We start from the raw sequence: 13,766 nt of genomic DNA on the forward strand, positions 1-13,766 counted from the left end.
GATGTGTCTACACGTTGGAACTCAACATTTTTAATGTTGGAGTGGTTGGTGGAGCAACGCTGGCCCATTACCGCAGTGCTGTCTGACCCAAACTTTACAAAGAAGAGCGACAGCAGTACACTGGACCTTACCACAGCACACTGGAATGCGGTAGAGGACATTAAAAATGTGCTGAAACCGAGGACAACCCTGACCGAGCTGCTGTCTGAAGAGGACAACACATCCCTGTCTGCAACAGTACCCATGCTGGCAAACTTGAAGAAACGTCACCTGGCCATCACGGATGATGACAGCCCCATTACCAAAAAAATGAAAAGCAAGCTGGTCGAAGAAATTGACAGTAGGGGGGAGTTTAAAAACCGAATGATGATGACTAACAGTATATACATTACAGCTGCAGTAGTAGACCCTCGTTTTAAGCATCTGTCTTTTCTGGATGATGCCAAACAAGACGAGGCCTATACAGTAGTTGCACAGCTGGCAGACCGACTGAGTGCACTCAGCGCAGCCACAGGCACAGGTGAACCTGGAGGTGAGGAGCAACATGTGTCAAAAAAACAGAAAGGAGAAGGAGATTGCTATGCTGTTGTGCGGAGATGAGGAAGATCTGGTTTCTACAGAATCAGGTGGGAGAAGCACAGAAGAAATGAAAAACTATCTTCAGGACAGAACCAAAATTGACTCTGGACCATTGGGGTGGTGGAAAAAAAAAACAAGACAGATACCCGAGCCTGGCCCGAGTTGCAAAGCGACTGCTCTGTATCCCTGCAACATCCACGCCTTCTGAACGCATTTTCTCCAAGGAAGGAGTTATTGTCAATAAAACAAGGAGCTGTCTCCTTCCAAAGAACGTGGATATGCTGGTGTTTCTCGCGCACAACACAAAAAAGTGTGGATAGTTTGTGGACAGTGGACACTGATTGTACTCTCTGTGAGTGAGTAGCCATTTGTTTATTTCATAGTTTTTACATTATTTCGTTTTGGACATTAATAACATTTTATAATTTTGCACATTTATTTGAAATACTTGTGGATTTGGGCATTTGATTTATTAATTTTTGTATTTTGTTCTGAGCGAGCCTACCTTGTTGTTGTTATGCACTTTATTTTGTTTCGGTTTAAAATTTGGCTAAATAACATGTTGTACTTTTATGGTTCCCTTTTAATTTGTGCACATTTATTTCTAGTATTATTTATTGGATTTGGGCACTTTCTTTATATTATTATTATTATTTGAGCCTAATGCGCAATTGTTTGTTTGTTTGTATTTGTTTTGAACCTATGCTTTATTTTTCAGTTATGCACTTTATTTCGTTTCAGCTCTTGTCTTGATCTGGTTTGTTTAATAAATATTATTTTTTTCTTAAAGTGGACGTGCCTTTTGTGTTTAAGAGTAAAAGCTTTAAGTTAATTTTCTATTCGTGTCTCAGCCGCGAAGCTGAGCTCCTATGTTCAGCCTCGCTCTGTGCGAAGACATGCACAGAGCAGCTGAAATGATAGTGTCTGTCAGTTATTATAACATATGACAAAAACAATTGTCTAAATTATTTTGCATATTCCTCAACAGTTCTTGTGCTGATATCACTAGTTGACATAGTACTATTTTCGGAGTGTGTCATTTCAATGCAAAATAATTAGGTCAAAAACGATTGGATAGCCTAATAGTTTTTTTATGTTTATTTATAATTCATTTAGGCGGACAAGGCTACCAAGTACTGCGCAGCTAACTAATCTAACGTTTTTTTTTCCCTAAGACCCCCGAATGCTTCCCCAAAAGCTGTCTCACTTTCTGAACCTGCTCAACAGTGAGTTCGGGGAACTCCATTGCAACAACTTCCGATGGCAGCTCCTGTTGCTCCACCACCTCACCAGCCTGTTCACACAACAAGACCAGCTCTTCCTGTGGGGCTACACGTTCAAATGCCACAGATGCAGTATCACAAGCTACCATATTCACTATATGCACTGAACCAAGCTGAGTCTGAGGCTCAATACTTACATTTACACCACCTTCAGCATTGGTATTGCCATGTGCCCATTTTCAACCGGAACCAATGCACCAGACATGAGTAACTCACCTGGAAGACTTCCGGCCCCTTGCGCCCAATGACTCCACAAACATATATGAGCCTGTCAGTACCGAGCCAGATGGAACTGCAGCCGGTACAAAGCACATTGACCCAGCCGGGACACTAAACGGAACAAAAAAAATCAAAAAAAAAAATCTATAACAGAGGTTATAGAGTAGTATCTGAAGTACACATAAAATAAATAATTCAAAGGTCAGGCTTCATCTGTCCATTATAGTACATTTCGAGTGAAGTAGATTTAATAGACGTAATTCAAGCCATAAAACAATCACAGTGATCTTAATTTTGGATATCGACGTTTATTTAGTTCAACAAATTCCATACCAGGACTTGAATTACAGCGTGTTGTATGTCAATCACATGAGGAAATTATTGCCTTGGTTTTTCCGTTCAGTACGTAGTACGACGTTACGACGTACAAAAGAATAAAAGCGTTTATTTTGATGGGTGGGCCATGTTGCAAAACCTCGTAGATAATTACAACACCAGAACATTGAATTAAACAATGCACTTGTTGTTAGTTTTAATTTACTTGGGTGAATGCGCGCTCCCGCGGCCAGGGGAAACAGTTTCTGTCGGGGATACCTACATTGGCACGACACCGGCACGGGTTGCCAACAGCTGCCTTTTATCTCGTAATCAACCCATCCATACTGATTCACAGGTCCGACTAGACCCCACACCTGCGTCAGTTCCACCCGGCTACAGTATGTACATGCGAGTGTGTGTGAACAACATACCCGGATGAAGAGTTAGCAGCAGTTAAACACTGTGGGTCAAATAAAATAATGCGTCAATTCCACCCGGCTACAACTATTTAACATTTCGATTTAAATACCCTACATGTGAGAGAGAAGATGATGCTTGCAGTATTGCTTAAAGAAGAAGACGAAGAAGAAGAATCGCAATTGGCATGCGCGCCCCCGCGTGCAGGTGTACTGCTGATCGATTAGCGCGGGTCCTGAAGCGCGTTCCCGAACTACCGTCTTCTCCGGTCAGTGGCCTTTAAGAACTGATGACTGCTTTATTCTCAGTTTTAGCATTGTAAAACTTGGTAATTAGTATTCTGTCCTGTCCTGTTTTTAATTGACATTATTCACTTTTAGCGCTATTATATTCTGTCAGGTTGTGTCACCGATACACACCGTAGTAACACTGAAATCTGTCATCTTTTCGGTTTTCTAGCTTGTAACTTTAACTCTGCTTCATTCAGGTCGAGGAGGAGACCTCTGGAGGTGAGGACGCTGTTAAACTATCACTATAACGGCAGTATCTGTCGTTTATATTACATTTAACATTACAACTTTAAGTCCTGTTTTTGAGCCCGACGTAGTACAACTAAACAATAAAATAACATCAAAGTTAGCATAACAATTAGCTTCCCTCAATTTGGAATCTGTCGCACTAGCATGCTAGCTGGCAGCTAGATTGGTGTCTCGTCCTCTTTAAGATGTTGACTACATCTTCTGTAATAATGTTTGGTGTATGTTAAACAAACAATATGAAGTATTCAGTGCTCATTGTAATTTTTTCAATCTCATAACTTAACTCCATTTCCTCTGAGAACACACCACAGACCTCTTCACTACAGACGATCTAAGCTGAAACATGAGGAAGCATACTCACAGGTGGTGCCAGACTCCCCCATCAGTAACTGTCCGGGTCAAACCCAGCAGTTCACACTCCCTCCAAATGAGAAGATGTCTCCGGCTCAAGAGATCCAATGGCCAGGACACCCAGGGCCCACTAGGGAAGAGTCAGCCGAGCCAGCGTAGAAATGAGATGTACAATGCCAGAATGTCCACACCGCCAACTATTGTCATCCAGATGCAGGAAATGGCTTCATTCTTCAGACTTTTTGGTAAATGAATTGCCCTATGAAAAGCATGTTTCAATTCAGTAGCATCCAAATGACAAATCTTACTTTTAAACTTGAAAGAATGAAGAGTATTTGGCATCTGATATTAAAGGTTTTTTTGTTCTTTTTTAACAGATGATGACCTGATCCGGGACTTTCTGTGGATGGACTGTTGCTGTAAAATGACTGATAAGGTAAATTGTTTGGTAAATGTTTTGCTGAAAGTGACACAATCTCTCTGAAGCTTTATGATGCTTACGATTAACTGACTCCCAAGGTTTCTCCCTAATTCTACAGTACCTTCTAGCCATGACCTTTGTGTACTTCAAAAGGGCCCACTTCACTATTGCTGAATACACCAGGAAGAATTTATTCATTGCACTGTAAGTTTGAAAGAAAAAAAAAAAAATCTGCTTTTGTATCTTGTTTTTCATTGTGTGAACCTTGTCAAAGAAAAAAAGTCAAAATTCCTCCAGCTTCTTAAATGTAAATATTTTCTGGTTTCTTTACTCCTCTATGACTGAATATCTTTGGGTTGTGGAAAAAACTAGACATTTGCAGACATATTCAGCTTTGGGAAACACATTTTTCACCATTTTCTGACATTTTGTACACCATACAATCGATTAATTTGAGAAAATAATCATTAGTTGTAGCTGTACTTGTGTGACACTGCTGGCAAAACTGTAACTGTCTAAATTTAGCTGATGTTCGCAATCTCTAGTTATCTTGCCAACACCATGGAGGAGGATGAGGAGGAGAGTAAATATGAGATTTTTCCATGGGCACTGGGCAAGAACTGGAGGAAGCAGTTTCCCCGCTTCCTCAAGCAGCGAGACTTGCTGTGGGCCCGCATCAACTTCAGAGCTGCTGTCAGCAGGCGCTGCTGTGAAGAGGTACACTTAAGTATGATTGCCTGAGGAGACTGATAAATAGTATTTTCGCTGCGCTGTGCAATTTTTATTGCTTTGGTTTCATACCGGAAGAGCCATCTGTTTTGTTTTTTTTTGTTGCTGAAGCTGTATTCATTTATTTCCTGGTCTGTGTCTCCCTATCTCTGTCCTCCAGGTGATGGCCATCGTGCCCTCTCACTTTGTGTGGAAGCGAGAACGGTCAGAGCACCACAGCGGCGCCCAGCGGCAGTATGGTGACGAAGAGCACACTCGCTTTCCCCGTGGGCCCTCTGCCTCTCCACTATCTTGTGCCCTCTGTAACCGTGGCACCGGCTTAAATCAGGGCCCAGGCTTCTTGTCACCCTCCAGAGGACCTTCTGCTCAGACCTCAAGCCCTGCCTTTCCACACCTATTCACCTCCATATTGAGTTTGGAGACAACTCCACCCAGGGCCTCTCTCGGGAAGGCAGTGGAGACTAAAATCCAGGCACAGCATTCGTCCTGTTGCTGTGTGGACGAGGTTCCCAGTAGGTATCACTTAAACATGTGCGCTAAACATGTGGGTAAAATCTCATATTTAAATCAGTGTAAAATCTGGATATACTCACACCCTGATATAAACCCCTTGTGACCTCAGCACCTTGTACATCACTCCATGATTTGGTCACATAACATCCCCTACTAAAAGCTTTATGGAAAAGTGGTAGAAAGGTTGTTTTTTTGTTTTTTTTTAACCCTGCTCGATGCAGCCTGTTGAAAAATAAGATTTAAATGTTAGTTTTCCCCAGGTGGACAGAAGACTCCTGTGGGTCGCAAAAATCCCCACTGCTCGACAACACTCGACAATGACCTCTTGATTTTTCACACGAGGATTGCTTAGGAAACTTTGTGACTGAATAATGTATTGTTCACCTAATGAGTACTGTACAGGAGGCTGAGGTTGCCAACGTGGCTAACCGTAGTGTGGGCTCAATTTGATAAAAAATCATAGAAATGACTATAAATGAAATGATCTTTATTTATTTTTATTTTTTTTAATTAATTATAGTGCATATGTTAGTCTCCCACACACTTACATGCAGTAGGCCTAATAGTCGACTGAAAAGATGGCAGTGGGGCTGCTTAATTAATCAAATTTATCAAAATCACAATATGGTTAATTACAATATCATAATTGCAGGAACTGCAATTTTTTGATAAAGGTATTATGTGTCACAGCATACCAATATAAAAGAGGCAATGCACTACAGCAATGCCCCAGCCTACAAATAATATTTTCCAGACATAGAGGAACATACTTGTTTGGTATAAACATGAACAAAAAATCCATCATCATTTTTAGATTTATTTCAGTGCACATGAAATGCAAAAAATACTATTCCCACTCCCACCATATTGCAATCCCAATATCCATCAAGATGATTATTTTTTTTGCAAAGCCCTAGGTTACATGACTGACATTCACATTTGATATGCTGTGCATATTCATGAAATCATAATGACTTTTCTATGTTGAATAAAAAAGTAACATCTGCCGTGAGGAGCAGCTATATTAACCAAACATCACTTCCTTAAACTGACTCTGTGTGGATTTGTGGAGAAGTGATTTAGCTGGATTACACCTGGGAGGTGTTTCACAAGGCAGGATTAGACTCAACTTTTTAAAGTTGTCTTGCAAATGTCTGCTTGGAGAGACACCTATGGAATACATATGTGTACCTGGAGCCATTTGTGCAATTTTCTTACCTTTGTTGTTTCTCAGAGTTATTAATATCCTTGTAGGATGACAACATTAAACTTTGAGGAAAAAGGAAATTAATTTGTGATTACTTATGGCCATCTAATCTAGTATTGATCATGATGTGGAATGTGTCACAATCAGGGTATTTCATCACCTCGTCTAAATGATTTCAGGGGCAACCCCATGAAGGCTTACTGTTTCTTCCAAAGTTCAAAACCACCCTGACAGCTGTGGACAGAAACAGAATAGCTCACTTGTACTAAACTCCATTTTTCTATCTTGCCTCTTTGTTAGGAGATGAGTGTTCCTCTGGGTCTTCATATGACACATCCATGGATTGGATCAGTGAGGAGTAAAGCATCACACCACCTCCACCCTCTTTGCCCTGATGGAGCTGTTCTGTTTATCACCATCTCTTCTCTTTAATGCTACTTTTACTCCAAAGTAAAGGTCTTAAACACAAGTGTAACTCGCTAGTTTGCGTTTACCCCTTCTAATGCAAATATAACTGGTCAGGAAAAAGTTAACCATTTAAGTGACTGGAAGTAGCTGTAAGAATGATATGCCATTTCAGACATCATATTCTGATGGAAACATGCAATAAGTTTGATATTGCACAACAAAGAGTGTTGTGAAGGTTTGTTTAACTTGCACTGAGTTCTTGATGTTTATTTATTTATTTATTTATATATTTGTTATTTATGAACTGAAGAACCTCTGGGATTGTTTATTAAGCACAGATGTTAAAATGTCAAAGTCTTTCACATACTGGGATCCAACTGCATGTGTTTTATTGTTACCAATGTGCCTGTATGATGAACCAACACTGCCTCATGAGTTCTGAATAAATGCTTGAACTTTGTCTTTTTGACATTCTTTATTACAACCTGATTTTATGCATTTAACTTGGATGCACTGTGATATCACAGCCCCAGCAGTCTGGCTTTGTTTTGCAAATACATTGCTCTTTACTTGCAGGAAATTCCTGTAAATCAATCAATGATCCTTTATTTAATTTACAGAGCCAATTTCACTAAACTCACTGATAATTTATTATGAGGCATCTTTGGCTTGGTGTTTACATAATAATGTTTTCATTCAAATACATGTAAAAATACACCAAAATTTAGAAAAACCAAAACATTTAGATGTCATTTATTTTTCACATGATACACAGAAGATTATTTGGTTGATGTGTAACAATCATTTATGTCCAAGGTTCCTTAGAGGCAGAGCATCTACTGCACACACTTCCTCAGTTTCACCAGGAATGCTGAAGATGGAAAAGTAGACAATGAGTTTTTATTTGTCATGTATTTAAATTGGTTAGACTGGGATCATAACAGTTGCAGTGTCTGACCTGTGTGGCTCAGCTGTTCAGGATGAGGTCTGGCAATGTAGGGAATACTCCCAAAGGCTGGGTGTTTGTTTGTGGTCGTCTCTTCTGAAATACAGTATAAAAGTAAAACCTTAAAGAAAAGGAATGCTCATAAATCACAAGTAAACACTAGCACGGTGGTCTGCTGCTGCATCACTTTAAATCACCTGTGTCAGTCTCATCCCATGTCTCCTCCCTCTGGTCTTCATCCTTGATCGGAGCTTTACTGACGCAGTGGCTCCCATCCTTCTGGAGGGCCGGAGCTACCAACCAATCTCGGATTGGAACCTCTATGATGTGCTCACACAGCAAAGGGTACGCAAAGCATCGGAGCCCTTCTAGCAGTTCAATGACCTGTGTTATACTGTGTTAGAAAGGGACAGTCAGAGAGCAGTTAATGTCTGCTCTGGTGCAGCATTACAGCCCAAATGGAAAAAAAGTGGACATTTCATTTTTTTATTTAATATTCATCAGTTTGAAAAAGAAGTAACCACAAACTGTGAATCTCTCCACGACGTAGTCCTATGCAAATATCAGTATGTGTGAGAATGAACGGTGAGTATGTGAAAGGTTTTGAGTATGCACTAAACTGAGAAGGCAGCAGACTGTTTTGGTAATTTTTTTAAATGTCATGACAAAATGTGGTCCTAGCATCATTATGAAGGATGTGAACTTCAGATTGTATTTGGCATATGCTGCATACTGTATTCTGCATACTTAATTATACATCAAGTATTAGGCACATACTTTGGAAACCTAGCATGACAACCAGTGGTAGAATGTACTGTACCCAAGGCCAAGTACATCAAGTACTGTACGTATCACAAGTACACATTTCAGGTACTTGTACTTCACTTGAGTGTTTCCATTTCCTGCTACTCTATATAGCTAGCTAGCTACTGCAATTTACAAGAGCTCGTTGTATACAACATCATTTAATTTTGTTTGAAAGGTGACAGTGAAAAAGAGGAGATACTGACTTGGGGACATAGACAGCACACACAGCTCCAGGGTGCAGATGTGGAGCCACAGTGGGTAAAGCCAGATGAGGGTTGATCAGGTCAAGAGCAACCTGCAACGGACATAATCAATCCAATGAATTCGCACGTGTCACAAAATATTATTCCCAGAGTCTTAACAAGCATGATCAGGTGTTGATGCACTGTTGAATAGTTTAAACTCCGTCTACTGACCGCATGGAATCCCCATCCAGCCAGGAGCGAGGAGGCTGTGCGGAGGTCAGCGTTGTGAAACTGGACATTGTCCGGCCACTCCTCGCCCCGTCGCAGATTCCACGACGTCCTCCAGTGGCCGTAGTTAAGCGCAGCTCTCTTGAGGTGGTCCTCCCTGACGTCCACGCTCAGCACGCGGCCCTTAGAGCCAACTGGGAAAAGCATAAACACACTATGAACAACACTAATTCAATGCTGTCGCCTTTGGATAGACATGTCATTATAGAATGAAGGAATACACTGCAAGCAGATTTTCAGATATACATTGACCTTTCTTAAAATGACTTTTCCTGATCTCACAGTTGAGGTCTGCCACTTTCCTTCAGCACAGATACAAAGTGATACATCCTAATATATATGTTTTTTGGAATGCGCCATGAATTTTTAATTTTAATGGCAAGCAATTATTATAATGTTAAATATCCACTAGTGATAATAATTGTAGCTAAAAGTTTACTTGTAATGGAGAATGTTGTTACATCATGGAAAGGATCACTTTTTAAAGACTCTGATTGCTCCTTCTTCTGCGTGTTACTAAGTCAGGATGATGTGGCTGAAATTAATATCACAATATTAACAAGATCATTTTGTCAACATTTATGTATATAAGTGATCACAGTGATGTTCAAGGCAAATAACTGTGTTCTCTGGTATGCAATGAATCAGAAAAAAGTTGTAACATGTACAGTGGACATAGAAAGTCTACACATCCCTGTTAAAATGACAGGTTTTTGTGATGTAAAAAAATGAGACCAAGATAAATCATTTCAGAACTTTTTCCACCTTTAATGTGACCTATAACCTGTACAACTCAATTGAAAAACAAACTGAAATCTTTTAGGGGGAAAAATATAAAATAGACAACTAAAATAATGTGGTTGCATAAGTGTGCACGCCCTCTTATAACTAGGGATGTGACTGTGTTCAGAATTAGCCAATCACATTCAAACTCATGTTGAATAGGAGTCAGTACACACCTGCCATCATTTAAAGTGCCTCTGATTAACCCCAAATAAAGTTCAGCTGCTCTAGTAGGCTTTTCCTGACATTTTCTTAGTCGCATCTTACAGCAAAAGCCATGGTCCACAGAGAGCTTCCAAAGCATCAGAGGGATCTCATTGTCAAAAGGTATCAGTCAGGAGAAGGGTACAAAAGAATTTCCAAGGCATTAGATATACCATGGAACACAGTGAAGACAGTCATCATCAAGTGGAGGAAATGTGGTGCAACAGTGACATTACCAAGAACTGGACGTCCCCCCCAAAATTAATGAAAAGACGAGAAGAAAACTGTTCAGGGAGGCTGCCAAGAGGCCTACAGCAACATTAAAAGAGCTGCAGGGATTTCTGGCAAGTACTGCCTGCATGTCTGGGCTATGGGTAGGGTGGCAAGACGGAAGCATTTTCTTACGAAGAAAAACATCCAAGCCCGGCTAAATTTAGCAAAAACACATTTGAAGTCTCCTAAAAGCATGTGGGAAAATGTGTTATGGTCTGATGTGCCCAAGGTTGAACTTTTTGGCCATAATTCCAAAAGGTATGTTTGGCACAAAAACACTGCACATCACCAAAAGAACACCATACCCACAGTGAAGCATGGTGGTGGCAGCATCATGCTTTGGGGCTGTTTTTCTTCAGCTGGAACTAGGGCCTTAGTCAAGGTGGATGGAATTATGAACAGTTCCAAATGCCATTCAATGTTGGCACAAAACCTTCAGGCTGCTGCTAGAAAGCTGAAGATGAAGAGAAACTTCAACTTTCAGCACGACAACGACCCAAAGCATACATCCAAATCAACAAAAGAAGATTAAAGTTTTGGAATGGCCCAGCCAGAGCCCAGACCTGAATCCGATTGAAAATCTATGGGGTGATCTGAAGAGGGCTGTGCACAGGAGATGCCCTCGCAATCTGACAGATTTGGAGCGTTTTTGCAAACAAGAGTGGGCAAATATTGCCAAGTCAAGATGTGCCATGCTGATAGACTCCTACCCAAAAAGACTTAGTGCTGAAATCTGCTGGTGCTTCAACAGTAGTAGTAAAGTATTAGTTTAAGGGCGTGCACACTTATGCAACCACATTATTTTAGTTTTTTTAGTTTAAATTTTTTCCCCCTAAAAGATTTCAGTTTGTTTTTCAATTGAGTTGTACAGGTTATAGGTCACATTAAAGGTGGAAAAAGTTCTGAAATGATTTATCTTGGTCTCATTTCTTTACATCACAAAAACCTGTCATTTTAACAGGGATGTGTAGACTTTCTATGTCCACTGTACATGTTACAACTTTTTTCTGATTCATTGCATACCAGAGAACACAGTTATTTGCCTTGAACATCACTGTGATCACTTATATACATAAATGTTGACAAAATGATCTTGTTAATAACAGGGGTGTGTGGACTTATTATATCCACTGTATAAACACAACAACTTGAACGATGTACATTTTAGTTTTTAATTAAGATGTTCTTACTATAACTTAAACTGATTTTAAAGATCCCTTAAAGGCATGATTTTTGCAGAAAAAAAGTATAATTACAACATTAAAATCCTTAAAATGGCACCTACTACTTCTCCCTCATTAAAAATGGCAGAATATATAAAAATGCAAAAACTGTTCATCTCGCAAGTTTAACTGCCGGATACAAGATGCCTCCTTCTTCATTAGACCCTTTCACACTGCATTTTCAGGATGGGAATATTGCGCCGTTATTCCGCCTCGCCATCTGTATGAAAGATGCAGAGGCAGGATGGGGGGACAGTTTTGTTCTGCCTCTGATCTGCCAGCAGAGGACAGTAACATTAACAGAGCCGCAACAGAGACGAGACGACGTCTGTGTGTAAGGGTAAGCGCCACTAAAGCAACATTACAAGAGTGAGCAACAGTAATGTTGTAGCAGGTAGTGTCTTTAGCATCTTCTTTAAGGAATTATGAGTTGCTGTTGCCCTGTCTGTCCTAGCGACTCCTTGTCACACTTCTGCCCGGAGAGGAGTATCTGTCCCTGGCTGTAAGAGCCAGGACGCTCCACTGTTGATGATGTGGTGATTATGTGATTTGATTTAGAGCAAAAAACTTAAACTCACAATGTCTCAATCACATTCCACTAATTGTGCTGTTGTAATTACTCACTTTGGCAACTTAATGAGAATATAAAATGCTGATTTACTGCTTCCTTTTCAATCTTAAAAGAAAAAAAGCCAAAGTGAGACAATGACAGTATGATCGGTGCAGACCTGCTCTGGACAGGAACAGGGACATGGCCCCGGACCCCGAGCCTGACTCCAACACACAGTCTCCCTCTGTGACATCCATCATCATCAGCATCGTAGCTGCATCCTGGTAACAGAGAGAAAGAAATAAAACATACAATATCTGCAAGCGAAACACAATATAAATACAGGACTATGACACACAAACAAATGCTGTACCTTAGGGTAGGTGATGGCTGGCCCCCTCTTCATAAACAGCACATAATCCTGCAGACTGGCCCGACGTGTGAGGATGGGGACCCCCCTGTTCGTCTTCAGGAACCGACCTGCAGGCTGCCCAGCTATGTCATCGTGCAGGATGGTCCCCCAGCTGCTCTGCAGACGTGTCCCTTCCTGAAGCTTGAACATCTTCCTGAACTCCACCCGTCCTTTCTTACGATACTCCGCCACAAGCAGCTCCCCAAACACGAGCAGCCTCTCCCCAGGAAGAGTGGGTGACATTGAACTTTTGTCCTCATCAAGTGTTCCCTTCAACTGAGTTTCTAAGGTTTCTGAATCCTCATTTTCAGGAATTGTCCCATGTCCACTTTCCTCTGGTGCACAGTTTGTGTCCTGTTCAGTGTCGTGCTGGTTCTGCTCCCTCAGCTGCGTCACCTCAGGGCTCAGAGCATCCTGGGGCAGAAGGCCACTGATCCTCTCCAGGGGGGACAGGGGTCGCCTCCTTCTCGATAGCAGTGCTTGCCTAGAGGTCAGCGTGGTGCTCAGGGGTGAAGGGTCTGAGTTGTCTTCCTCATTCTTGTTCCATTTCATAGAACCAGTTGAAAAAGTTCTTATTTCCCTCAAACATTTATGGAGTTTTGCAAGTATGATCCTGTTACTGAGATGCCTTTGACTGGCTGTGCTAATTCTGAGCAGCCTGTGCATAAACACAAGTCCAGCAAAAGGCACAGCCATCACTTCAGATTATGACACAGCATATAAACTAAAAAGGAATGAAAGACTATGTCCTGAGATTCCCTCCAGAGAATTACAAACCGAGAGACTCCACTTACTCCATCTCACAGTGTGACAACCGCCACTTTCGCTCGTCTTCCCTCCTCTCAGCTGGTTCACAGTCCGCGGAGGTCACCATGCTGGAGGAGCCCACGTGAAAGACGTCATAACAGAGCGACACACGTAGTAATTTAACTCTACCAGCAGATGGCGATATTGTTATTGGCATTATTCTCTTGTATTTATGCCAAACTCAAATAGACATTACACTGAAATTCAACAGTCCGACAGTCTTATTGCAGTCAGAATGTGTCATAATTGCATTTTCTGTCGAGAATACATAACCTATTTGTTGTTATACTGTTATAGAACAATA

At 41.0% G+C, this 13,766-nt stretch overlaps 2 protein-coding genes across 8 annotated transcripts; one reads left to right on the forward strand and one right to left on the reverse strand.

Moving 5' to 3' along the window:
- The first annotated feature begins 2,829 nt into the window (after nucleotides 1–2,829).
- On the forward strand, nucleotides 2,830–7,444 carry spdya (speedy/RINGO cell cycle regulator family member A). Of its 7 annotated transcripts, none has more exons than XM_084380755.1 (8): nucleotides 2,830–3,144; nucleotides 3,276–3,325; nucleotides 3,655–3,951; nucleotides 4,084–4,142; nucleotides 4,246–4,331; nucleotides 4,673–4,844; nucleotides 5,017–5,368; nucleotides 6,877–7,444. In XM_084380755.1, exons 3-8 carry the CDS (start codon nucleotides 3,699–3,701, stop codon nucleotides 6,936–6,938), a joined length of 984 nt encoding a protein of 327 aa, XP_084236881.1. In that variant the 5' UTR covers nucleotides 2,830–3,144; nucleotides 3,276–3,325; nucleotides 3,655–3,698; the 3' UTR covers nucleotides 6,939–7,444. The 7 variants fall into 7 exon arrangements, with proteins under 7 accessions (XP_084236881.1, XP_084236883.1, XP_084236884.1 ...); XM_084380757.1 differs by having other exon boundaries at nucleotides 2,830–3,084; XM_084380758.1 differs by having other exon boundaries at nucleotides 2,830–3,084; nucleotides 3,304–3,325.
- Nucleotides 7,445–7,721: 277 nt separating this feature from the next.
- trmt61b (tRNA methyltransferase 61B) lies at nucleotides 7,722–13,536 on the reverse strand. Its single transcript, XM_084381178.1, has 7 exons — nucleotides 12,617–13,536; nucleotides 12,422–12,524; nucleotides 9,154–9,344; nucleotides 8,941–9,032; nucleotides 8,128–8,324; nucleotides 7,943–8,026; nucleotides 7,722–7,855 (listed from the first exon to the last, which is right to left on the reverse strand). Exons 1-7 carry the CDS (start codon nucleotides 13,349–13,351, stop codon nucleotides 7,821–7,823), a joined length of 1,437 nt encoding a protein of 478 aa, XP_084237304.1. The 5' UTR covers nucleotides 13,352–13,536; the 3' UTR covers nucleotides 7,722–7,820.
- Between the last annotated feature and the right edge of the window lie 230 nt (nucleotides 13,537–13,766).

Source organism: Pagrus pagrus (assembly GCF_965226575.1).
Source record: "Pagrus pagrus genome assembly, chromosome: 18".
NCBI lineage: Eukaryota > Metazoa > Chordata > Actinopteri > Spariformes > Sparidae > Pagrus > Pagrus pagrus.